At 37.3% G+C, this 26,128-nt stretch overlaps 1 protein-coding gene and 2 non-coding genes across 4 annotated transcripts; 1 reads left to right on the top strand and 2 right to left on the bottom strand.

The window, feature by feature from the left end:
- Positions 1-5,790: 5,790 nt before the first annotated feature.
- Positions 5,791-5,950, bottom strand: LOC147569240 (U1 spliceosomal RNA). Its single transcript, XR_015231679.1, has one exon. It is a non-coding gene; the product is annotated as a U1 spliceosomal RNA (small nuclear RNA).
- A 3,150-nt stretch (positions 5,951-9,100) lies between these two features.
- Positions 9,101-9,258, bottom strand: LOC147569241 (U1 spliceosomal RNA). Its single transcript, XR_015231700.1, has one exon. It is a non-coding gene; the product is annotated as a U1 spliceosomal RNA (small nuclear RNA).
- Positions 9,259-9,809: 551 nt separating this feature from the next.
- On the top strand, positions 9,810-26,044 carry SAR1 (SUPPRESSOR OF AUXIN RESISTANCE1). Of its 2 annotated transcripts, none has more exons than XM_086655706.1 (27): positions 9,810-10,246; positions 10,624-10,756; positions 10,832-11,096; positions 12,204-12,264; positions 12,727-12,884; positions 13,888-13,967; positions 15,048-15,152; positions 15,248-15,345; positions 15,646-15,760; positions 16,830-17,012; positions 17,159-17,351; positions 17,466-18,031; positions 18,312-18,474; positions 19,167-19,444; positions 20,032-20,219; positions 21,337-21,410; positions 21,493-21,839; positions 22,672-22,734; positions 22,851-23,166; positions 23,352-23,483; positions 23,625-23,733; positions 23,819-23,890; positions 23,997-24,132; positions 24,411-24,518; positions 24,819-24,959; positions 25,337-25,510; positions 25,603-26,044. In XM_086655706.1, exons 1-27 carry the CDS (start codon positions 10,020-10,022, stop codon positions 25,642-25,644), a joined length of 4,527 nt encoding a protein of 1,508 aa, XP_086511832.1. In that variant the 5' UTR covers positions 9,810-10,019; the 3' UTR covers positions 25,645-26,044. The 2 variants fall into 2 exon arrangements, with proteins under 2 accessions (XP_086511832.1, XP_086511833.1); XM_086655707.1 differs by having other exon boundaries at positions 13,891-13,967.
- The last annotated feature ends 84 nt before the right edge of the window (positions 26,045-26,128 follow it).

Genomic DNA, 26,128 nt, shown 5'->3' on the forward strand with positions numbered 1-26,128 from the left:
GGAGATATCCATGGACGAGATCGACTCGGTGGTTCTCCGATCGGAATCCGGTGGAGATCAACCACAGGGAGCGGTTACAGGGAGTCACCACAACTGCCACGGAGTGGGCAAAACAATGGACCTGATGGTAGGCCCCTCCACGTTGGGTGAAGTTATCCCAACTACCATTCCATCTCAGACCCATGTTCTCAAGGCTAAACAGACAACCACATCAGCGGCCAGTGAGTCATCACAGATGGAAATTACTGAATCGTCTCAAGGAGGAACTAAAGGCATGGAGGACCCAATAGCATTTTGGCCCAGGAAAAATCTAAAGAGACAATCAGGAGGTCAATCAGATGGAGTTAATATGCCAAAACTTTCGAAATCAACCCTACATGAAGAAGAAACAACTCAAATGGTCGTGGCGGCTGTACCAGAAAAGCCGCAAGGCCCATGTTAGTTTTCTCGTGGAACTGTCGAGGATTGGGGAACTCTTCGACCATCCATACTCTCAATCAGTTCCTCCAGGCAGTTAAACCGGATGTCATTTTTCTGTCTGAAACCAAAATTTCGACTCCAGCGACCCCGAATCTAGACAGGTATGGCCTTATTCATAAATATTTAGTTCCTTCCAATGGTCGCAGCGGAGGTTTTGCCTTATATTGGTCGGACCAAGTTAATATTCAAATTGATCACCACTCAGATAACCTCGTTGCAGCTCAAGTTGATGAATCTGATTTCTCTTGGTCGTTATTTTGCATTTATGGCCCTCCTCGAATCTCGGACAGGGCTGCTTTTTGGAACAACCTGGAAGAGATTCTCACTCCCATGATAATGCCTTATATGTGTTTAGGTGACCTAAACGTCATCAAATCACAAGTGGAAAAACTAAGAAGATCTCATAACATCCCTTTTGTCAACCAGTTCAACTCATTCATTGATAACACAGGTCTGATTGACCTAGGGTTCCATGGTCCAGCCTACACCTGGACCAATTGTAGAGGCCACAACCAACTTACTAGGGAATGGCTTGATCGAGCACTGGCCAACTCGAATTGGTTGGATCATTATCAGAATGCAGGGGTATTCCATCTTCCTAGGTACAATAGCGACCATTGCCCTATTTTGCTGAAAACAGAAGTCCATGGAACTAGGGGTCCTAGTTTTGAAAAGTTCGAAACATATTGGTTGAAAAACGAGGGTTATCTCAATAAACTCGAAAATTGTTGGAGGGAACATCAAGAACCATTGCTGAAAAAATTGAGTGGGTTGAAAAGAACTTTAAAAAACTGGGGTAAAATTACTTTTGGCAATCTAGACAGAAGATTAAAAGTCCTTCGACGTCAATTACTTGAAATTCAGACTATTAATCCTTCTGAAGCATCTCTACAAAGGGAATCACTACTACAAGAGGAACTGATCTACTATGAAGAGTTACAAAAGACTAAATTAGAGCAAAGAACTAAACAATTTTGGGCCTTAAATGGTGATAGGAACACCAAGGCGTTCCATTCTTCCATAGCAATGCGTAGGAAGAGGAATATAATCCTATCAATTACTACACCAACAGGCTACCTATTGAAGTCGGAAGGCAATATCGCAAACCATATGGTCCAACACTTTCAGAATTATTTTAGGGAGGAAACGGTTTCTCCTGTCCCCGAAGAGGTATTAAATAATTTTAAGCAAGTTATGGAGTCTGATCAGCCTGCCTTATCGAGGATACCAACAGAAGAGGAGATCAAAAATGTAATCTTTGAAATGGGATCTCTCCAAAGTCCAGGTCCAGATGGGTACCCCACTATATTTTATCAAAACGGTTGGGAACCATTGAAAACAGAAGTTACACAGTTTATTCAACAGGCTTTCCGACAGGGTTCGTTTGATCCAGAGTTAAACAAAACCAATATAGTTTTGATCCCCAAATCTGAGCACCCAACGATGGCTTCTGATTTCAGACCCATTGCTCTTTGCAACACCCTCTACAAATTCATCACCAAGTTGATAACCAACCGACTTCGACCTCTACTCGATGACTCTATCAGCTGGAACCAGAGTGCCTTCGTTCCTCAACGACAAATTATTGACAATCTGGTTATAGCTCAAGAATGCCTTCACTCAATGAAGAAATCTAAGTCTAAAAAAGGGGCCTTTGCCCTCAAAATTAACATGGCGAAGGCGTACGATCGAGTTAACTGGGGCTTTCTAAAAGATGTTTTAAGGGCTTTTGGTTTATCGGGAACACTTCTGAACCTGATCATGTACTGTGTTTCGACACCAACCTACAGTGTAGTTGTCAATGGGAAACAGTATGGTAATTTCAACTCCTCGAGGGGCCTTCGACAGGGGTGCCCGCTCTCCCCTTATCTCTTTATCTTGACCTCCCAAGTATTATCACTCTTAATTGATAAATATGAAAGAGATGCTCTTTTCACAGGTTATAAAGTTACCAAAGAAGCACCTAGTATTTCCCACCTTTTATTTGCAGATGATTTACTGATTATAGGAGAGGCAACTTCAGCAAACAAGGAGGCAGTGTTACGACTCATGGAAACCTTCACCAAATTCTCTGGTCAGGCAGTCAACTACACTAAATCATCTATCCACTTTAGCTCGGGAGTAACACCAGAAACGAAACAATTGTTTATCGATTCATTCCAAACCTCTCAAATGAATGATGGGGAAAAATATTTGGGAACCCTCATCCTCAAACCTAGAAACAGACTAGCCTCCCATGAATTTCTAATTGATAAATTCAAATCCAAGCTAGCAGGGTGGAAGAAAAAGCTAACATCACAAGCAGGTAGAACAACATTGATAAAGGCAGCACTCAGTCCTATCTGCACCTACTTCCTTGGTCTATCCATCATCCCACAGGGGACATTAATGAAATTGGAGAGACTTGAAAGGAACTTTTGGTGGGACCACGAAGAAGATAAAAAAAGAATGCACTTCCTATCTTGGGACATTATTCAAAGAGCCAAAGAACTAGGGGGCCTAGGTATAAGGTCTCTAGCTAAGGTCAATGAATCCTTAGTGGCGAAACTCGCCTGGAGATTCATCTCAAATCCAAACACAGTGTGGGCTAAATTATTACAAGCTAAATACTGCAAGATAGGGAACTATTGGAATGCAAACAGAAATTATAACTCTTCGACCATTTGGTCCTCTATGCTGCAGGTCAGGGAGGTGCTCCGAAACAATACTTGCTGGCAAGTGGGAGATGGTGGTTCCATTAATTTCACTGAAGATAGATGGGTACCTACAATCCAAGGTTTCAAACCAACAGTAAATTACAGGTGGCACCACAACAGAACCAAGGTTTCTGAACTTATACTAAATGGAAGATGGCACGAACCTTTAATCAGAGATTTGTTCGACCATGAATCAGCCGTAGAAATCCTCAAAACACCACTGCCCATGCATCCAACAGAAGATAAACTTATATGGGTTCCCCACGAGAAAGGTATTTTTACTCCCAAATCTTATTACAGAGAAGTGTCGCCTCAAATCAAATCAGCCAGGACAAATCAGGAGTTCCCTTGGACAAAGTTTTGGAAACTTAAGAATTTGGAACCAAAAGTATTACAATTCCTATGGAAAGTAGTTAACAAAGGTGTACCTGGTCTCATAAGCATCAGCAGAGGAAACCCGAGCATAAATACGACTTGTATTCTATGTAAGCTAGAGGCAGAATCAACCCATCACCTTTTTGGCTCCTGTTCAGTATTCAGAGAACTCATGCATCAAGCTTCCTCCCACGAAAATGTCCCTCAACATACAGATTCAGAAGAGATAATAAGAGAGATGATCAATAACAGATTAGAAGAAAAGAAAGTAGTGTTCACGGCTTACCTTATCTGGGGTTTCCGGAAGTGTCGCAACAACAAGATGTTTAAAGGGAAACCAGTAAATCTGCAAGAAATCATACATCAAGCACAGACCAGAGCAAGAGGTCTTCTTAATAGCCCAACCGATTCAACTAATGTAACCCATATCTCAGAATGGCTACCTCCACCAGACAACCATCTCAAGATAAACTTCGACGGTGCCTTCTCGCAAAGGGGATCGGCGATTGGAGTAGTGATTAAAGACGGTAGAGGAACAAAAATTCTCGAATCAGCAAGAAGAATAGAAAGCAGCTCAGCTATAGAAAGTGAAGTAAAATCCCTCTTGTTGGCGCTGGAAGTGGGAGTGGAAAGGAGGAATGATCTTTTTATAGTGGAAGGAGACTGTAGGGTTCTCATTGATGCGGTAATCGACGACCAGGATTTAGGCCCATGGAGAATTAGGCCTTACATCCAACGAGCCAAGACCCTCCTCAACAACCCTAATCTACAAGCACTCCAACATTGCCACAGATCAGCCAATTTAGAAGCCCACTCAATGGCTCATTCGGTTCTTCCAACTCCCTAAATTGAGTGATCTTCTTTCTGTACTAAGATTTGTCTTAGTGTGTCTACTTCATTTGTAATCTCAATTGCCTTTTGGCCATTCAATGAAGTTTGATTCCAAAAAAAAAAAAAAGCGGTACGTAAGGCTACAAATACATGATCAGCGTTGCGGTTGAGTAAAGCTCTAGGTCGATACGTGCTTACTCGCTCTAGAATTTTTAGAAGCGGAATAATAACAAAACATAATCCCAAAAGAATACTAAATTAGACTTGAAGCAACTGACTTATATTAATATAGTATAATAGACCATATAGATTCAACCAGATAACTGTCTCTGATTTACACCAAAACAGTACCATCACAAAAGAACAAAACAACCCTGGATAACATTTAATAAACTACTCCAACTTCTCCGGATCTTCGTATTCACCAAAACCCCAAAAAGGAACTACTAGAACTACTAATAGTAACAGTAAAACTTCATAACTCAAACTTTTATTTAGATATTAAAACATTATTTAAGCGAATCTACCAGACGAACCCTTGACTACAAGTACTTTTTCTTTCTTGACTTGTTCAGTCTTGGGTTAATTGAGAGTAGGAGCAACAGGAGTATTAGTAGTAGTTTCAGTACATGGTTCCTTCTTCAGAACACTTCCCTCTTCTTTCTTAGGTGCAGGCATTGGAGCTTCGATAGCTTTCTTAGGAGTAGTAGCCAACCCTCAAGACGTGCGGATATGAAGTGAATTTATAGAGAGTGAAGCAAATGGAAGTTCATGAATGCAATTAATACTCTTAGTGGCATTAGAAACAAAGAGTTGCATTCTGTTTATTCATTCATCTTCTGTTAATAATAAAAAGGGGTAACTGAAAAACTAAAAGAAAAATGTGTAGGCAATAGGAATTTGAAGAACAAAATATCTTAAACGATGAAAGGGAATATCAAGAGAATATATATGTTCCATAACTCTTTTGAGTGGGGTAAACACGTTTCGTTGCCCCCTTAAACATATCACAAATTTCATGTAAATTCATACATGTATGCTTACGTACGGAAAAAATGTCATGTTTGGGCTTTAGCCTTTGAGGGTTGAGCTTCTCAGTGTTGTGAGCCTCGTACGGTCGTGCTAGCTTCCAACTTATGTTTGGGACTTTCAACTTAGAAAGGTTTCCATACTCAATACTCTACCTATGGTCGAAACATAACATGGGTTGTGCACAACTCACTGTAAAGGTTTTACTCTAAAGAAATCATTGTGTTCTTGAATTAATACTCCATCCAACTTAAACCACAAGAGTGATACCCAACAAACAAAACCAAAAATCAGAACACGTTTAGGAACTTGGTTCCTTAACTATCGATAGAGACCAGGATAGGACTGTAGTATGCAATCTTAGGGCTATAGCATTGGGCAGGGGCCGCGCGAACGCGTACCCCCTCTATCACAAATTATGACGTAGACTCCACCACTTGGGTAGATCTTAGGCGAGTGCCCCTCCTAAGTGCAATGGAGGTCACTAACCTAGGCCATGGACCTTCTTGATCATCCATTGACCCCGTCCAGGTAAGTATGTTCTAAAGTCCATTTCAATTTCTCTTTTATTGCTTTCTATTTGTGTTCCTTTAATGTAAGTTTTTGATGTGGTACTAAACGCTGAAAACAATTTCTTCCTGTGAGCACCTGCAATGGGCTTCTTATGATTTTTAAGGCCCAGCACTTGTCTTACTAGGCTTATATTAGGTAAGAAGATAACCCTGTGCAGTACAATAAGCCCAGGTCCAAAGTATTTTAACTAGCCTTTGGCAGTTAAATTTAGTAGGGAGATTTTATAGGGCCCTCTCATTTTTGTTAAAAGGGCCCCCCTCAATGATAATTTACCAAGTAAAATGGTTCATGGGGAGGCCTTTTAACAAAATTTGGGAGGCCCTATAAAATTTCCCAATTTAGTAATCCTGGTGGAGGTATTAGAACTGCCCTTGGCGAGGAGCTAGAGAGTGGAGTCGTTGTTAATCCTGACCATGTATTATAACATATCGTCGTCTATTCTTGAAGTTGGATTCCAATACTATCTATATCAAAACTGGGCGACTTCTTGGAGTTGCTGCCTCGCTGGTGGTGTTTCAGAGCTTAATCTGGTTTTTGGTGTCGTTATAGGTGATAGACAAAAAAAAATTATTTCACAAAATAAAATCGTAATTAAATTTTTTTTTTACTTCAGGTCGGAAGGGTTTTATGATTAGGGTCTTACCATCGGTGCCCATATAACAACTGAAAAGACTAGACCCCATCTTAGGCAAGAAGATAACTCAGGCACGACCGTAAGCCCAAGTCCGAAGTATTTAACTAGCCTTTGAGGGTTAAGCTTAGTAATGTTGGTGGAGGTATTAAAATTGCGCTAGTCAAGGAGCTAGATAGTGGAGTCATGAGATAGACTCCACCGCTTCTGTAGATCTTAGGCTAGTCACCCTCTTAAGTGACTTGGTGATTAACCTTCTTGATCATCAATCGACAATTTGACCCGTCTAGGTTAGTGCACTTAACACTTGACTCACCCTCTTATTTTAATCTCTCTTCTGTCTAACCTCTTTAGTGTAGAGACACTGCGAGACCAAACTAAGCGGTACGTAATGCTACAAACACATTGTTAGCGTTGCGGTTGGGTAGAACTCTAGGTTGATACATGTAGAAGAGGTTTAAGAACATAACATAATCTGAAAAAAAATACTATATTAGACCTGAAGCAACTTACTTAAATTAATATAGTAAAATAGACTGTTCCTGATTTACCCCAACACAGTACCATCACAAAAGAAGAATAACCCTGAATAACATTTAATAAACTATTACACTTAGGTGTTGTTTATTTTTTTTAATGTCTCAATCTGAAATTGTTGAATCTGAAATAGTTGAATCTGAAATTGGGTGAACTGAATTTGCTGAATCTGAGTTGGGTGGACTGTTTTTCAAGTTAGACGTTTCTTTTCTATATCTAAATTAGTAGATTTGACTTAAAGTTTTGACATTTTTACCCTTATTAGATATTTTAGACATAAAAAATCTAATTAAAAAACCCTAAACTCTTTCTCTCTCTTCTGAATAAAAAAAGAAACCCTAAATCCCCCCAGGTCTTCATATTCACCAAAACCCCAAAATGAAACTACTACTACTAATAGTAATAATAATACCTCATCACTCAAACCTTTATTTAAATATTAAAACATCATTTAAGCGAAACTACTAGACCAACCCTTCAGTGGCTTGGTTGAGAATTTGGAGGTCCGGTGCGAAATCTTAATCGTAGGTCCTCCATACTATAATTGAAAAATCAAGAAAATCTTAACAAAACAACAACAGATATTCCATCTAATGAGTTAAAATCATATAATATAACTATCTTAACAAAAATTATCATATGAAAAAAGTAATTTTAACTATCTAAGAAAACAATAAAAACATATGTGTATATATATAAATTATAGCTATACATTGGTAAACTTATATAGGTGAGTTCGATAGAAAAAAAAAATACACATAACATGTAACAAATGACACATATCACATTACAATTAGGTCAATTAATGTCAAATATTAAAATTTACAAAAAATATTAAAAATGCTTTTAATTGGAGATAATAAGGTCGGATAATACTAACTACAGATAGCTGAATCCCATTACATGTCGGAACAGTAGGTGAGAGTAAGATTATGATCGGACTGAAACCTATATTTCCGCCGATTGCAAACAACTACAAGGAGTGGAGATTGAAGGTGATGCTAAGTGGTTTTTCTCACCTGCATTACTTTGAAGGAGAGTATTATAGATTTGATGGTGATGGTGTAAGTGAGGTGTTTACTTTTCACAAAATTAGTCTAGCGAGAAAGTGAAGTGTAAGTTAGGTGTTAGCAGTTGCTACTTCATAAAGCGGGCTTCCGTTTAACACACAATTTGTATTTGTCACCACTTTTTGTTATAAGCTCGCTACACAAGTGAAATACTTTTTAGTTTTTTCCTTTGAAAATGAATAAACAAATTGCAAAATCATTTAAGGTTTTTTTTCTTTTTCTGTTGAAGGAAAATCATCGACGGTTGAGTACTTAGTTGATATGTAGGGTAATGGACAACTAGTGCCTATATACACTTTTTTTTTGTTGAAATACTCGATTGATATGTAGGTAGTGGACAACTACTACCTATATACACTTGGCCTTAATGCCACCCCGACTATCGCGTCTGCTGTAGTGAACATGTTGCTTGGGTGGCCCCCATATTGGTAATAGGCAATTGCATCTCTCAGGCAGGATGGATTACTATTTTGATAAGAGCTTTACCGGTTTTTCGTTATCATGTAGAGTTGGGTGGCCTCATATTGGTAATAAGCAATTAAAAGTAACTTTAACATATTTGTTGGTTTTAGGAGAGGATGGTTAACACGTTTGACCAACCGTACACGACGACTACCGTGACGAGACTTTTTGGAGTATTCCTCAGCGGGATAATTGCGTTGAGTGTGAAGCACCATGTGGACGGTTGGTCCTTATCGTCTCTATTTTGGTCGATTCCGGCTGTTTATAGTGTAAGTTTTTTTACCTATATTTAATGATAAATCTCTAATTACTTATTACTCTACAGAAATTGATGGTACTTATTTAACTTGGTTCCTAAAATTTCAACGGAGATTAGGATAAGACTGTAATAAGCAATCTTAGGGTCAAGCATTGGGTAGGGGTGCGCGAACGCGTAGCCCCTCTATCACAAATTATGATGTAGACTCCATTATTTGGTAGATCTTAGGCGAGTGCCCCTCCTATGTGCAATGGAGGTCACTAACCTAGGCCATGGACCTTCCTGATCATCCATTGACCCTGTCCAGGTAAGTATTTTCTAAGCTCCGTTACAAGTTTTTTTTTTATTGCTTTCTATTATCTATTCTTTTTTGAAACTCATTGCTTTCTATATGTGGTAGTGAAGGCTGAAAACAACCTGCAATGGGCTTCTTATGATTTTTAGAGTAGATAACAACTATGGGCAGTACAATAAGCCTAGGTCCAAAGTATTTTAACTAGCTTTTGGGGGTTAAGCTTAGTAATTCTGGTGGGAGGTCTTAGAACTGCCTAGGGAAGGAGCTAGAGTGGAGTCATTATTAATCCAGACCATGTATTATATAACATATCGTCTATCACTTGAAGCCGAATTCCAAAACTATCCATAGTCCATTGATATCAAAACTGGGCGACTTCTTCGAGTTGCTGGCGGTTTTTCAGAGCTTAATAATAGAGATGCAAATGTTATATCTAGTTTTTGGTGCCGCTATAGGTGGGAGACAAAAAAAGTTACCTCACAAAATAGATCCGAAACTATTCTTTTTTTTTAAAAGGACTTCATCTTAACCGCGGTGCCTATATAACGACCGAAAGACTAGACTCCATCTTAGGTGGCCCAACCCAGACCAATAAATCTGGGCTCCTCTTAGGGGGTTTATGTTGGCTTAATAAATCTTGAATCTCTCTCTCTCTCTCCCTGTAAAAGCAGCGCTTCTTCAAGTCCCTCTTTCTCTCTCTAAAACTCTCAACAAAAGAAACAATCAGTCTGTCGAGTGAGTCTCTCCCGCCCTAACGGAGTGAAAGAATAGAGAGAGAAAGATGGGTGGTGGAAGTGGTGGATCGTTGGCCGGCATGGAGGTTCATATCCCCGGTAGTGACTCTATTAAGTGGACTGAGATTCCGGTCCCTTCTTCTTCTTCTTCTGCAAATACTCTCGCCATTACCTCTACTATCGATCCTTCTTCTCTTCAGCATTCCTTCGCTCCCCAAACAGAGAATGCTTCATCTTTCTACAAAATCGGACATACTCCCACTTATCTCATCTGGTACTTCTTCTACTTTTACTCTCTTTCTCTTCATCTCTTTCAAAACATTGGCAATCTGAGTGTATGAAGCACCAACAAGTGCCCATATATATCAGTACAAATTCGAATTTCAACTCATCCCAATATTAAATGGTTAATGTTTATGTGATTACTTGCCTCCCCAAGTCAAAAAAATTTGATGTTTATTTGATTAGTAAGCTACTATATTATTTCACTATTTAGTTTATCCTATTAAATGTGAGTCTAGGTTTACTTAGGAATGCTATAATGAACCATCCTAGTAGTATTTGATTAATGAATCAAGAAACCAATTTGAATGGAGCTAATTTTACTAATACACTTTTTATGGTTGACATTTCTATGAAACCATTTGACAGGAGAATTCATAAGAGTCTACCCCATGTATTGGAATTGATGGAATTCTCTGCATCTGAAGAGTTTCCAAAAACTGGTCTTCGTCTAATTTTCCAGGATGCTCTAAGCCCATTTGCTTACATATGCAAAAATGAGGTTCGTAATGAACCACCCAGTGTTTTCTAGTTGATGAATTTTTGTTTGTTAATATTTGATGTCTTCATTTTTCAGACTAGTAGTACTATTGGACATCCATTTCTTCTTTATACACTTACAGTCTCCGGAAGGGCTTTTCTTTTTAAGTTGAGAAATCTTCTTGGTTATGCATCCTGCTCTATATTCCCACAAAATGAGCTTACGGAGTATGATTTGAGTACTCATACACAATCTGGAACAATAACTTCCGTAACTGCAACTATGGGATGTTTGGTTGTTGGGCGACATGATGGCTCAATTGGGTTGTTCAAACTTGGCGTACTTGATCAAACTGAACCAGGTATGTTGTCCTATTTTTGTGTATGTATTTCTAGGAGAACATGTTGGTTTCAAGCGATGAATGGTTATTTATTTCTCTCATCTTTTAGACCATTATAAATTTATAAGTGGCATACTTGGTCACCTTTTAGACTGTCAAACCTATTACCACATAATTGACAGTTTGATTTAAGAATTTTGCTGATGGGCGAATTTTGAATAACTTGACACATTTTAAACGTTCCAAAAGTAATTAAATAATTGGAACACTAAATACGGATTCCCATCTATGAGCTCTGATCTGTTGGTGTGATGTTGTATCAGTGGAGAACCCAAGATAGTATGTATATCAGGCATAATAAACTTGCTTCTGATTGTGAAGTATAAGTATGTACAACCTGCCCAGTGTCCTAGCTCCTACCAATGCTCAGTCTGTTTCTAGGGAGGCTTGTTCAATGAACAAACTTGTATTGTTGCAATTTTAGAATTGGCAATCTGCCGTTACCACTACTGCCTAGAAGATATTAAGTCAGTTGGCCAACTAAATGTATCCTCCAACAACAAGAGATTATAACAAATGATTCTTAATGACTTATTATCTTGAAGGATGCCTACGCTTTTTTTTTCTCTTGCATCCCCTGTGCTGTGAATCAACCGCTGTTTTCTGTTTGCATTTCGAAGCCCAGTCTAAGTTTGTTTGAGCCCGAGAAACTATCATCACGCCATATCTTAATCTAATACTAAAATACTATATGGTGTCGTGTGAACCCATGTCTGTGTGGAGCTGAAGAAATCATGTTCTTGGAGAATTTCATTCTGTTAAATTTGTGGAAGTTTAGAAGATTCTATTATATTTCATTATTGATGACATGTATTTGAAAGTTCAGAAGTTGGATTGCTAGGATGTCTACGTAAGGTAAGCCACAGGGAAACAAATTGTGGATGGAGCGTGTTCTCCTTTGGAATGGTCCTTGTTTTTATGTTATAGTTAGTGAAGTATAACTCGATTTAAAGATATGTTTACAATCAGTAATGTTGTGATTATTGCTTTTAGCATTGTCAATTTACGCCAGTTTGTAATTATTGATGTGATTAATCAATTTGATGAAAATTATACTCTTATGCGTAGGTTTCATGAACGAGCTAAGAGATGATGTTGGGATTGGTCGCTTATGGGGTCTCATGGCAAGGTGGCCTTCTCCATTTCTGTTGATTATAGTTTAATTTGGGCTTCTTTTTATCAAGTCCTTTGATAAAAGAGCTAAACATAATTGCTAAGAGCCTAACAGTAGGAGAAGGGACAATTTAGCCAATAAAGATGCAGTTTAAATATGTTATCATGCACTTTTAGTAGATAGCTAGGCAGTTTAACCTTGGCGTGGTGAGGTAGGTGCATCTTGGTTGAAAAAAAATCCAACTTGGTTTGAGAATCCATGTCGGACAGAATTTGAGATTCTGAATTGGATCTCCGCCCTTTAGCCATGATAATCTGACCTATTTGCTGCATCAAATGTTTTATTATGTTTCCCATGAGTCATGGTTTAGTAGCAAGTTATTATCTATATAAACCTTAATATATGGCTACATTACTAGCTCTCACTTATTTCTCCTCTCAAGCTTACTTACTGTTCATGAATCTACATAACAAGCAGAGGTAGAACTGTTGGACTGGTGCAAGATTTGGTCATACTAGAGTTTCATGGAAGAAAATTACTTTTCGTGCTTCATGCTGATAAAAGCTTACGAGTATGGGATCTTCTGAGTCATACTAAGGTTCTCAACTATACCATTGCAGTTCCAGAATCAGCAGGCAATTTCATTACACTTGTTGTATCTATTTATTGTTTTTGTAGTCATATATATATATATGAATAACATAAGATTTTCTTATTCGATAATAATCTTCATATTACATTCTTTATCTACTTCTAGTCTCTTATCTTTACTACCCAAGATTAATTATTTTTTTACCTCAAGTTTGAACTTTCTTGTTATCCCATGGAAGAAGTAAAGATATGAAAGGTACCAAAGATCCAAGAACAAAAGAAATTTTACTGTTCAAGTATGAAGCAAGAGAGACATGGATTCTTTATGACGGACTGAGCTGGAAAATGACAGTTTAAGGGGAACCTTTAGTAATATAGTACTTGAAATTCTGGTTTTCTTGGATGGTTTAAGGCCTTATCCCGAGCTTTAGTTGGCCTCTCATTTCAGAGTCTAACCCAATTTGAGATTTGAGTACGATGCTACCCAAGGTTACCAGATACTCTCCTCTACCCTACGTACCGCGTACCCGATTCACCGTACCCGAATTTCGTACCCTTTTTGGGTGGGTTCGCGATCCAGTACCCCACAATTAGTGTATCTGAATTTTTAGTCTTAATTAACCTAAAATCTTTGTAGAAAACTACAAATTCGACTAATTGGGTAGTTAAACCACAAGAACTTTTTTAATTGGCTTGTTAGATTGTAGATTTGGTGGAGAAATGATGTCTAAGAGTAGGTGTATCTATTATAAATGCATCATAGAGAGTATTTATTGTCTATGAAAAATAGTCCAAAACGTACTGAACTCGAAAATGGCGTACCGGAGAAGTATACCCCTAGCGTACCCGATACTCACATGGTAGCGTTCCGCGTACCGGTACCCGTACCACGTACCGGAGCGATCCGAGTACCAGGTAACCTTGATGCTACCCAGCCCCAGTTCATTGAAGCAAGGGTTCAACCATCATTTCTGCAAGATCAATATGATTTTTCTTTCTACAGTATTAATAATATCTGATTCTCCATCCTATTTTTTTCGCTGTCAGAAGTCTCAAGGCTATGGGTGGGTGGTGGTAATAAGGCTACACATTGGATTTCCCTGGCTATCTTACACAGAAGTACGAGGGTATGTTTTTTGTAGAGTTGCTATAATCCTTGGGTTGTTTTACAATATTAAATTTCTACCTACTTTTCCTCCTCTATGCTGCATTCTTCATTTAGCATTGCATACATCTCTAAAATTTACCCTATACCGTGATTAGGAAAGTACCAACCATTTTGAGTGGCTACATAAGCAGGTCCAACCCATATCACGGCTTGAGTTTTTATGAAGAAGGATAACCTAATTTTGAAGATACCCATCTAATTATTTAAACGAATATAGAATAATAAATTAGTATTGTTGGATTGTTAATAATATGCCAATTATTCTTTTCATTTTGACCAAAAACGCATGAAAGATTCACATTGTAGATTACGTTATTCTTAATACAATATGCATATTCACTTGTGTGTGTGTGCGTGTGTATATTTTGTAACACTCAGTGAGGTAGTTCATAACACAGCAGTTTCATCCATCTTCATGTCATAATGGTCAATTTTCATTTCAATTACATTTATTGTCAAAGGCGATATTGTGGCACCACCACAGCTCTAAACTGCTCCATCTTCCCAGTTCCCACCCCTCTGATTCAGCAAAACAAAGTTTGGAGTTTGGCTTATACCCTACAATATAATTAATATGTCATTAATCTGTGATTTAATTGACTAATTTATTGTGTATAGTTTGTAATATATGTGTAATAGCCGTTTGCTATAAATGATATGTAATATAACCATATCTATACCAGAAGGGCAGCCACCCAGCCCCGCATTTGAGCGGGAGAAATCGGTTTGAAAATTTTTAGCGTTATCTTTTGTTTCTAACAAAGATGAGTGGTGAGGTCGCATAAAATAACCACATGGTAGTGAAAATATATTTAGCATTGTCTTTTTGTGTCTTACAAGAATGAGTGATGAAATACCAGTAAATAACCACATCTGAGGACCACACAAGTGATTTAGATTATCGATAGAACTTTTACTTCTCAGTAATATATAGATGGATGACTATTCAGTGATTGCTTGAGCTATTTTTGAACTTTTCATGCTCTGATGGTTTACCTTTTATGGTGACAATCATTGATTTCTGGGTAATATTTCATAGGAAGCTGACAGGGACATGATTGCCATTTTAAGCTTACGTTCTAGTCTGGGGAACAAAATCAGTTTGTTGCCAGAACCATCAATTCAAAACATTCCTTTGGAGGAGGTAACCAAGTGTTGCACACTTTTTGGTGCTTTTTTTGCATAACAGATAACTGAGTTTTCTTTCAATAATTAATGTTATTAGTTCATTCCTGACAGGGAGGACTGATTGACTTGAAAATTTCTTCTAACAAGCTATGGATACTGAAAGAAGACGGGATAGCATTGTATGATTTCTCCCATAGCACTGTGAATCTGTAAGTGTCACTCCCTTTTATTCTTTTTCCCTATATTAATTCAAAATTTTCAAAAAAAAAATCTCTAAGTGTCACTTATCCTGCAAAGATATTGTTCAGTTAGATTGATCTTCTTTTTCTCAAATAGTTGCCACGGCCTCCTTCCATTGTTTTCTGCGTCCTCTGTTAACAGCTGTTAGCGAAAATTTTGTTGTTTTGGCAACATGCCTCCTATTGCGCTATTCTCTCTTGCCTGCTTAAAATAATTATATCATTTACTAGATTGGAGTACTTTCTTAGACCAGTCAAATCTTTTGTCAGGGAGAAAATACAGGTTTACGGTATGCAAGAAGCCTTCGTTGCCGACCAGCTATTTCAACAACATGCTTCAGATGATCTGATTTGGGCTAGCAATTCGTTGTTTTCTTCGGTCAAGGTATTTGAATCGATATTTCTGTACTTATTAACATTGTTACGAACTCTGGCTCATTTACATTTCATTTCTTCTCTCTTTTATTTCTGGTTCAATAAAGAAAAGGTTAAACAATATTTGTTGGTTTGTTAGTTCATGGCTGATGTGTTGATTTCATCTTGCCCCTCTCATGTGTTCCATCTAATATGTTTGTTTCTTGTGTTGTGATTTTGTCGAAGTCTTTTTATGACTGCGAATACATACTTCACATTCAACTTGAAAATATAAAAGATAAAATAAGCCATAATTTTTAAGAGTTCTGATTATTTAATGGAACAGAACTACTAAGTCACGACGGAAGTCTTCTATATTGATATCACATACCACTTGGAAATGGGAGACCACTCATAAGCAATTTTGAGAAAGCAACTCTTTGAAAATCCTCTTAACAGTAGATAATAAAACAGTCGCTCACAGAGCTTCTCCTTCGCCCCAAAGATCCACCTTATGGAAAACTTAACTAATGTCCCATGATAATGGAAGCCCCAAAAAAGGCATGTCTAGGCAAGCTGAAATGGCCGAGGTGACATGCCTATAATTTTCCATTTATAAGAAAAAAACATGAAAATACGCAGAGAGATGAACTGAAAAACGCATCCAAGGTTCATCTCCAATTTCGAAGGTGCTTGCCTCGGCGAGCTGAGGTGAGGGGAGATGCTCATTGCCCCCCTCATAACTCAAACAACATAGGCGCCAACACGCCGCATTATCTCACAAATTGGATATTACTTACTGCTTCAATATCTATCATAATATGGTTACCGATGATTCACACTTCGAATTTTCTATATTTGATATCCAAATGCCTATTTTAGTTGAGCAAGTTTAATTAGTGAATTGTTTCTTTTGGACGACTATGTAATGCTAAATAAATACTCCTGAATCAAATGCTGAACGTAGTATTAGGTTTAAACTGCATTTCTTTATATCACATGGTCGAAACCAATTTATTGTTCATGTATGATTTGCTTTTGTTATGACTCGCATTTGAATCTTCGAAGCTAGCCAAAATTAAAATGTATTTGTATTGCAGGATCAGGTTGTTCCTTTTGTATCTTCAATTTTCTCACGCAGGCTGCTTCATCCTGGTGTCCACCAAAGTGCTACTCTTCGTGCAACTATACAAGATTACAACAAGCACTGGACTGATTCTGACCTCCAATCCTTGACGGTTGATGATTTGAAAAAGGAAATCTTTTCTCTTATTGAGAGTGAGGTAATTTTTTGTCTCTGCAGTCTGCATCTTTATGTGCCGGTTTCTATTTTATTACAGTTTATTTACTAACGACTTATGTGTTGTGGGAGGAGTAAAGGTATAAGAGAGTTCTATGCACTAGTAACTGAATGTTTATTTTGTGTCAGGGAAATGCTGAAAATCCAATTTCAATAATATATTGCTGGAAGAATTTTTGCACTCGTTATTTCCAGCATTGGTGTAAAAAAAATAGCCCATATGGTTTATGGGTAGATACTTCAACAGATGCAGTTGGTTTAGTTAGAAAAAGTTCGATATCCTTGTTTCGCGGGTTGGAGAATATTGAGCAGCTTGTGTTTGGTATGTTTGAGGCCTTTAGTTAGTCCGCCACTTTACTTTAATATCATAAGGCTCATCTCTCTGTACCAAATTTGCATGTCTGATAGGTTTACTATTTTTCTTGCTCTTTGTCAGGATCTTTTGACGTATTAGATGAATTTGCTAGCTCTGGCTTGGATTTGTCGGATCATGATTGTGAGATACTTTTTGAAGTGTTAAGATGCATTAGTAGTATCAACCAGCAACTCGGTAGGTCTGCTTCTGCAATTTTCTATGAATCTCTTGTTGGTGTGCCAATGATTTCATCCGAAGAAGTCGTCCCGCGCTTGCTGAAGATCCTGGAAACTGGATATGGTTCGTCAGTAGCAGCAATCCATGTATCACAACTTGGAGTTGATACTGCCTGGAAAAAGGAATTAACAGATCACAAAAATCAGAGGAAGTTCTCAATTGAGATGCTCTTATCTCTTCATTCTCTATGCAATAAAGCTGGCAGGTGGAGCAATGTTTTGAATGTGATAGAAAATTATCTAAAGGTCCTTGTTCCATGTAAAAGCATACAAAGATTGGATTCACTATTGAAGTTCAATATCAATACATCCATTGTGGTTCAGTCTACATCTCAAGTTGCAAAAGTGATGTTCGAGTCTGCCTTGGACATACTTTTGCTATTAGGCTATTTGGTAAACATCAGCGGACAGGTACTTGTTTGCTTCCAACAAGTTTGCTGAAATTAGCAAATAGTAGCATTGTTTTAAGTTTATACACATTGAGTTAGGCGTACGGAGAAAAAATTCCCAGTTATATTCCCTGAAAGAATCAAGAATGTTGTAAAGTATTTGGTCAAGGCTGCTGCAGGCTGCAGCTTTGTAGAAACTAAGAACTGAACATCCCGAAGCTGATATAGTTTACCAACTTGAGGATGGTATCAGTTGGTGATAATATGCTGCACTTGAAATGTCTAATGTTTCTCCATTGCAGGTCCAAATGGCACAAGATGATATCTCCAGGATACAACTAGAATTGGTTCCAATGATTCAAGAAATTCTTATGGAGTGGCTTATTCTACATTTCTTGGGAACTACACCATCCAGATCACCACCCCTAGAAGATTTCAGTTCCCAACTTTCATCATTGCATATTGGTAAGCTAGGATCTTATTTTCTCTGAAATCTTACCATTTTGCTTTTGCTGGCAATAACTTCAAATTAAGACTACTATTCTATTTTTATAAGAGATGAAAAACTGACCGCCAGACGCCACCTAATAAAGTTATATCCACTATCAGATGACTTATGCAGTTTGTGCCATGCTTTAACATTTTTAAATGTCTCGGTTAGATTTTGGATGTGACTGGATGGAACCTTTTCTAACCATATGTTGGTTTTTTCATGTACACTGGGTGTGTCAGAATTGATAGAAGTTCTTCCTCTTCGTCTGATTGGAATTTCTTGGCTTTTCAACTAACTGAAAACGTTACAGCCATGATTGTGCTCTGATACGTGATATTATGCATGTGACTGAACCATTCATGTTTTCTGAAAAGATTTTTTCCCCACAGTTGGTTCAATTCTATATAACATGGAGTTATTAGTGGCTGTTTGCCTTGTTGACATTTAGATTTTGGAATTATGGACATACTGGTGCCTGGTCTGACCCGTGCAGACACTCCAATTGGTACTTCAGTAGATAATGTGAGATTTTGTGTGTTATCTTATCTTTAATTGCGTCTAGTAGTGACAGATACCTGTTATGTATCAATATTATATAGCTTCCAGTTCCTTTAAATTCGCGTAGTTTTGATATCATCATCCTCATGTTTTGCACTCTTTTCAGGTAGCAATGCTGATAAAAAATCATTGAATCAAAAGCTTGGCTCGTACAATTTCACATTGGCCTCCCTACTTTTTCTTAACTTCCAAAGTTCCTCTGAAGACAAAGTCAATCTTTGTCAGAGATCTTTTCCTAGTCCAAACAACTATATTAACCCAGTACGGAACTTCGTCAGCTGGATCATTTGGGGTGGCATGGGAGAAGAATCTTCTGCTTTCTTTAGTCATTCAACAGACCTTGCAACGATCCTACTTAAGCATGGCCAGTATGAAGCTGTGGAGGTTGATTTTTCATCCTTTTATTAAATTTAGATTTTAGTAGCAACCCTATTAGTTGGAAATAATTTCGAAATATTTCGGAGAATGATCGAAATATTTCCATTTCCATGCCTACCAAAATTTAACTAAGTGTCTCTTAACTTTGCCTGGTCAAGGAAATAAATTTCGAAATATTTAGTTTGAAATGACCAAAATATTTCTTTCCATGTTTACTGAAATTTCCACCGAAACAGAAATTTCATTCCTTGGTTTAGCGATCACTGCATGAGCATGAAGTGTTAGGGTGCTGAATACTTAAGGAATAACAAAATTTTAGAAACAACAAAAAGTGGAAAAGGCAGGTTGTACCTTAAAGGATAACTAGTTGTAATAGGACAGAGAGAAAGGAAGAACGAAGATGCTAAACAGTTCTCTTGAAAATTTAGTATTATCTACAAGTTTTCTTGAAAATTTATTAATTCGATGACAATGAAAATGTAAGTGCTAAACAGTTCTTTTAGAGTTATCAGGGTTGTTATTAATAAATTCTTATACTTCAATTATAAATCTGTATGCAGCTTCTTCTAACGATTGTTTCTTTTTCCATTTAGAGCATATTTGCTATGGTTGAATCACATTCACGTAAAGAAAAGACATCTCAGAGTGTTCAGAGTACTGATGGTGAATGGTGTATACGGCTTCATCTTCTGGGGTTTTGTCTTCTTGCAAGCACACAAAGTGGCTTGAACGAGATCTCAAAAGAAACAAAAGTCCGCGAAGCTGTTCGCTGTTTCTTTAGGTACTAAATATTGTGCATTTTCTTGATACCTCTCTTGTGAAATTGTATCATTCAATTTATCTATAACTATTAGTCTTTAAGTTTATGTTAGTCGCGTGTGGCTTAAGATAATCAGTATGCTTATTTAGTTATATATCAAAATGTCAATGTTCTTGAACGTCAAACTGTAAGATCCATGAATTTGATATTCCGATCTCAATGGTAGTTTCTTTTTTCAATTCTATAGGGTTGTGCCTTCAGAATTGATATATAACATTTGGGCACAAGTAACTTAGCCATATCTTACTTGGTCCAATCCCAAACAGATATAAACTTGTGTTTCACTTTCACAACATCTTATGAATATAATCGATCCAACTACCACAACTTTCTTCCTTTAGGAAAATAATGAAATTATCAAGAAACAAATTGTATCTGGATAACTGTCTGCGGGTGAATTTCCCTCTTCTAGTCTATATGTACGAAAAGATTCTACTCTTCTTTTTTGCCTTCATGGAACATTTGCTTCTCTTATTGAGATAGCATGTGTATCTTGACTTCGGGGCCTATCATATCAAAAGTGAAGTGATTCTCCTTGTGCGCACCCATGATTTTACTTTTTCCAGCATCCTGTAGTTCTACGAAGCATACTCGATCAATTGGTTGGTCAACCCAAGTCGCTGTATGAAGAGCTTTGAAGTCGTAGATGGTGCTTGAGAACTAGGATTGGGATCCACAACTTAGCCTTTTTTTGTGTATCGATCTGTTAGCCTAGGTTCTGTGTAACAATGACACAGGGATGGTCCTAGAGTGGATGGTGCAGCAGTGATGAAATACTATATAGATATTCAGTAGACAATAGAGCAATGGTGTAGCGCATTGGTTGATTTACAAATTCGAGTTACATTCTAGTTAAACGTCTGAGTAGATTTAGGTTTGTTGCAAGTTTGCAACTTCCAAGCAACTCTGTGTGCCTATTCACATGATCAAACCAGCTGCTAGAGAACGAGTATGACTTTATTAGGAAAAGAATATTCACTTATGGTATCCCTTTTGATGAGTGCATAAGGATATAATTGAAATTCTTTGTTACATGTCTGCACTTTCTATACTTAAGCATCAGTATGTAATAACGCAGGGCTTCATCTGGACATGGAGCATCCAAGGCTTTACAGAGTTTGTCTTTCCAAGGAATGCCCAATCCTGGTCACTGTGAGTTCAGTTGCAGAGAAATGTTTGTAGTAATACACATCTTAAAGTGAAATTGTAACTTATGTTTCCTCTTCCCTTTCAGCTGATTTTGGTTCCACAGTAGCGTGGAAACTTCATTATTACCAATGGGCGATGCAGATTTTTGAGCAATATAATATGAGTGAAGGTGCCTGCCAATTTGCTCTTGCTGCACTTGAACAAGTTGATGAAGTTCTTGGTCCAAAAGATGACAATAACAATGAAGGGACCTTCAGTGAACCTGCAACCGCTATTAGAGGAAGACTCTGGGCAAATGTCTTCAAGTTTGCTTTAGATCTTAATCAATATTATGATGCATATTGTGCTATAATTTCGAATCCTGATGAGGATAACAAAAGCATATGTCTGAGACGTTTTGTCATTGTTCTCTGTGAGCGCGGTGCAACTAAGGTAATTATGAATCATTTTCTTGTCATTTATTAGTCTATTCCTTGTATAGTTGATACAAGAGTAGCATCTGCATAACATTCAGTTGTATTTTCCGGGATCCTCATTAATGGAACAGTCAATTATAGAGCCCGCAAAAGACTGATAGGAACTCAACATTTTGATGTATCAGCCATTGAGTTGGATCCGAAAGTTTTCTCCAATCTTGAATTTTCTCTCTAAGAATTTATTCACCTTTTAGTTGTAGTTTAAAATGAATATTGATAAATAAATACTAAACAGTAAATATCAGTGGCAAGAGATACCTAATCTCGGAAAATAGGATCATTGGGAAACGACTTTATATCACTGGACTATGGAAGTGGACTGCAGGATATTCCAGAAAAATAATCTGAACTGACCTTTTTTTTTACCGATTCAGTTGTCAATTGAATTTTGAAGAGTGAGAAGTGTCTGGAAAATAACAATTATGGAAATCAAAATGGTTATAGCTTCAAGGTTCAAGGAACTTGCAAGCTTTACCTTCCAGCCTTTTTTTTCACCAATAGGAATGCAGTCTTTAAATGTATGGTTTTTGTCATGCGTACTCTCTCATTTCCGCGTTATGGAAGGTTGCTATCATGTATACATATTTTTTGCCCCAGGCCCATATAATAATACTTCACAAAAAAGTAGTGTGATATCGAGTTGATTTCTTAGATAAACATAAAGCATCTCATATTGTGGTCTTCTGCGCCTTGTTACTTCTTGCATGTCTCTTCTTTTTGTGTACTTTTCATTGTTAGAGAGAGAACCAAACTTTTTGAATGCTTGCTAAGAGTTTCCTTTGTTGCAGACCCTTTGTGCACTACCTTTTGTTGGCTTAGTTGATAAGGTCGAGAAGGAACTTGCTTGGAAGGTACATCCTAGTAGAAAATGCTAAATATGCTTTAAGTATTTTTCTCTTGCCTATGTACAAACCATTTTGATGAATTTATCATGGACATCCTGATATAGATATTCTAAATTCTGCAGGCCGAACGTTCAGATATTGGAGCAAAGCCAAATGCATATAAATTGCTTTATACTTTTGAAATGCATAGACACAATTGGCGAAAGGCAGCTAGTTACATGTATAGATATTCAGCTCGCTTAAGGAGTGAACTAGCCCTGAAAGAGCACCATCAGCTTTCCATAGCACTGCAAGAGATACTTAACGGGCTCTCCGCTGTTATTAATGCATTGAACCTTGTTCATCCTGCTTATGCCTGGATAGACCCTCAATTTGATGGCTCTCCTACAGATGAGCGTTATCCAAATAAAAAGGCTCGAATATCTCCGGAAGTGGATGGTAAGTACTTCTGATTTGACCAAGAACTATTGGTCTTCATATTCAGCCATTATTGACCTCTTGTATGGTTCATCCATTAGCATGGTTTCCTTTTGTTGATCAGTTACCGTATGACCTGAATCACCTGATTCTGTTCATTTTGGCCATGAAGCATTTAACTTGATATCTTGGTTTCGCTTTTGTAGCTCTGCCCGAAAACCATGTTCATTCTTCAAGTCTTCAACATTGCATCGATATTGAGAAGCTTGAAAATGAATTTGTGCTTACATCTGCCCAGTATTTGCTTACAGTTGCAAATGTAAAATTAAAATTTACAGGTAATAGAACATTTAATTTTCTTTTTCTCAAGGACAAATTTATTATGTATGGAGTAGTTTTAAGTGTTTCTATTAACAGGTAGAAAAGCCATTAACTAACAAGTATTCGTATTTCTATGTTTGGTACGTTTCCTTTTTCAGGAAATCAAATTCCTCCATTAGATTTAGTGGATCTTTTAGTCGAAGCAAACTTTTACGATATGGCATTTACGATTCTTATGAAGTTCTGGAAAGGTTCAAGATTGAAGAGGTGCCCTTTCAACATCCGACCAAAACCCATACCTTTATCCTGTAATATTTTAGTCCTAGTTGAATAACACGATCCTTTTCTGCAGGGAACTCGAACGAGTATTTATTGCTATATCAGTGAAATGTTGTCCAAATAGAGCAGGATCCCCACTTATAGGGTACGAGAAATGTTCTTCAAGCTTTTATTCGCTTTATTTCTAATCCGGTTGACATGCTCTAAAACCATGTTAGACGAAATGATCTCATTTATATGCTTTCTTTCAGAAACGATTCCAAAAAGTACAGTCTGATGTTGACATCATCAGAGGATGAAGCACTTATTCATGGTGCAAGTGATAGAAGTCCTCTTATTCTTCAATCAATGGGGAATAGCCAGTGGGAAATACTTGAGCTTTATCTCGTATGTGTCAAATACATCTTAACATGTGTTACTGTTTTCTTTGTTTCTAGGAGATCACTAATTTTAATTGTGTACAACACTACAACGTACAGTTACCATGAGAATCCTATAAGCTTGCACATTTATACCATTTTCAACCCTAGGCTGGCTAAGGATGGCATATCAGTTACTTTTTATACAAGTTTAATTGTTCTTCATATTAAATTTGATACACTAGGATGTTTTTTTTTGTATTGAATATACTAGGAAGCTTACGATCTAGAGTGGAGGTTTTGCAGGAAAAGTATAAAAACTTGCATCCAAGATTACCAGTCATTGTTGCTGAAACACTTATGCATACAGATCCTCAGATTGAATTGCCCCTATGGCTGGTTCATATGTTCAAGGTAATGTTTCTAATTCTAATCTTACTCGGTTATTAAAGTCCTAGTTTTATTTCCCCCACTTCTCCCCCAACCAGCAAACATTATCAAATAGCTTTTATGAGGCATTGAGATCGTGTATAAACTTTTTGTCATAATTTAAATAACTAGCTGTGTTTCAGAAGATATGGGAATGGATCAAATTTGAAATATTTTTCTTTAGTTATTTCTTGGTCAAATATGCGATACTATACCTTTAAATTAGTATCATGATTTATATTGTACCATGTCATCCAATTTACGCACTCTCGTGGGATTTTACAGGGCGGTAGACGGGCAACCGGTTGGGGAATGACTGGCCAAGAATCAGATCCTGCATCTTTATTTCGATTATATGTTGATTATGGTCGATTTACAGAAGCTACGAATCTGTTGCTTGAGTACATCCAATCCTTTGCATCTCTGGTAATCATCACCAAATCATTGTTACTACCTCAAGCATTTGTTTCTTCAACGAAGCATTGTACAAAACATGCATCTGGCTTCTCTAGATCTTGCCCGAAAATATGCTACTTTATTCCATATTCAATGGGTTGATTTGGAGTGAACTGTGAAATTGTGCTCTCCTTATTCTTTCTCATTTTGTTCATTTGATAAGAACTAGTTGTTGAGTTGTATCAAAAGTAGATCTGTTTTAGGAAGTAATATGAAATCCAGAGCTTTACGTGTTCGTTTGTCACCCTTAGTATTAGATAATCCTGGTCTTAGATTATCTTTAATGATATTATCTTAAAATTTCTCTTTTGAAGTGATAGATTTTATCTTGTTTCTAACATTTACAGAGACCAGTTGATGTAATTAACCGGAAAAAGATGTCTGCTGTTTGGTTCCCATACACGACAATTGAACGACTCTGGTGTCAGCTTGAGGAATCGAAAACTTCGGGTCATATGATTGATCAATGTGATAAACTCCAAAAGCTATTACACGGAGCTTTATTCAACCATCTAAATCAAGTAGGTTCAACATTTTGAGGAAACTGCTTCATGTTTTGTACTTGTTTTCTCCAACAAGATCTTTATCTTCTCTCTTTTCTTCTGATTTATAGCTGAAGGTGGATTCACAAGATGCAGCATCATTGAAACGTTAAAATCTGCCAACACTTGATGCTAGTCGAATGTTTTGCGAACTCCGTGACCTGCATAGTAGAGCAGAAGAGAGTTAAAGATGAAGTTCAATTGCTTCATATTGTTCAAGATTTGGTTGCAAAATCAAGTTTCCTGTTTATCGGGCAAGCAATGTGTCCAGAGATGGAGTTCTAAATAACTTTGTTGTGATTGTAGTTCTCGACTTAGTTTATATACTGTACAGATAAATAACAGTTAAACAGTATCAGTCTAGTTTGTTATTTTGATGAATTTTGGGGGCCTGATTTTTCTTCTTTCTTTTTTCTTCTTTCTTGCTTGAGAGAGCAGATCATCTGGGGAAATCCCATCTACAACTATGTAATTTATAATATCTAGCTATAGAGTTGTTTCCGTATTTGATAACTCAGGCTTTGCCATGTGAATGTTTGCAGGAGCCGTTGTAACGACCGATTTTATATCTGCAGTTTTGGTGATTTTAGATTTTTG

This window comes from Eschscholzia californica, unplaced genomic scaffold (genome assembly GCF_041429995.1).
Source record: "Eschscholzia californica isolate CP2 unplaced genomic scaffold, dmEscCali1.0.p SCAF_1, whole genome shotgun sequence".
NCBI lineage: Eukaryota > Viridiplantae > Streptophyta > Magnoliopsida > Ranunculales > Papaveraceae > Eschscholzia > Eschscholzia californica.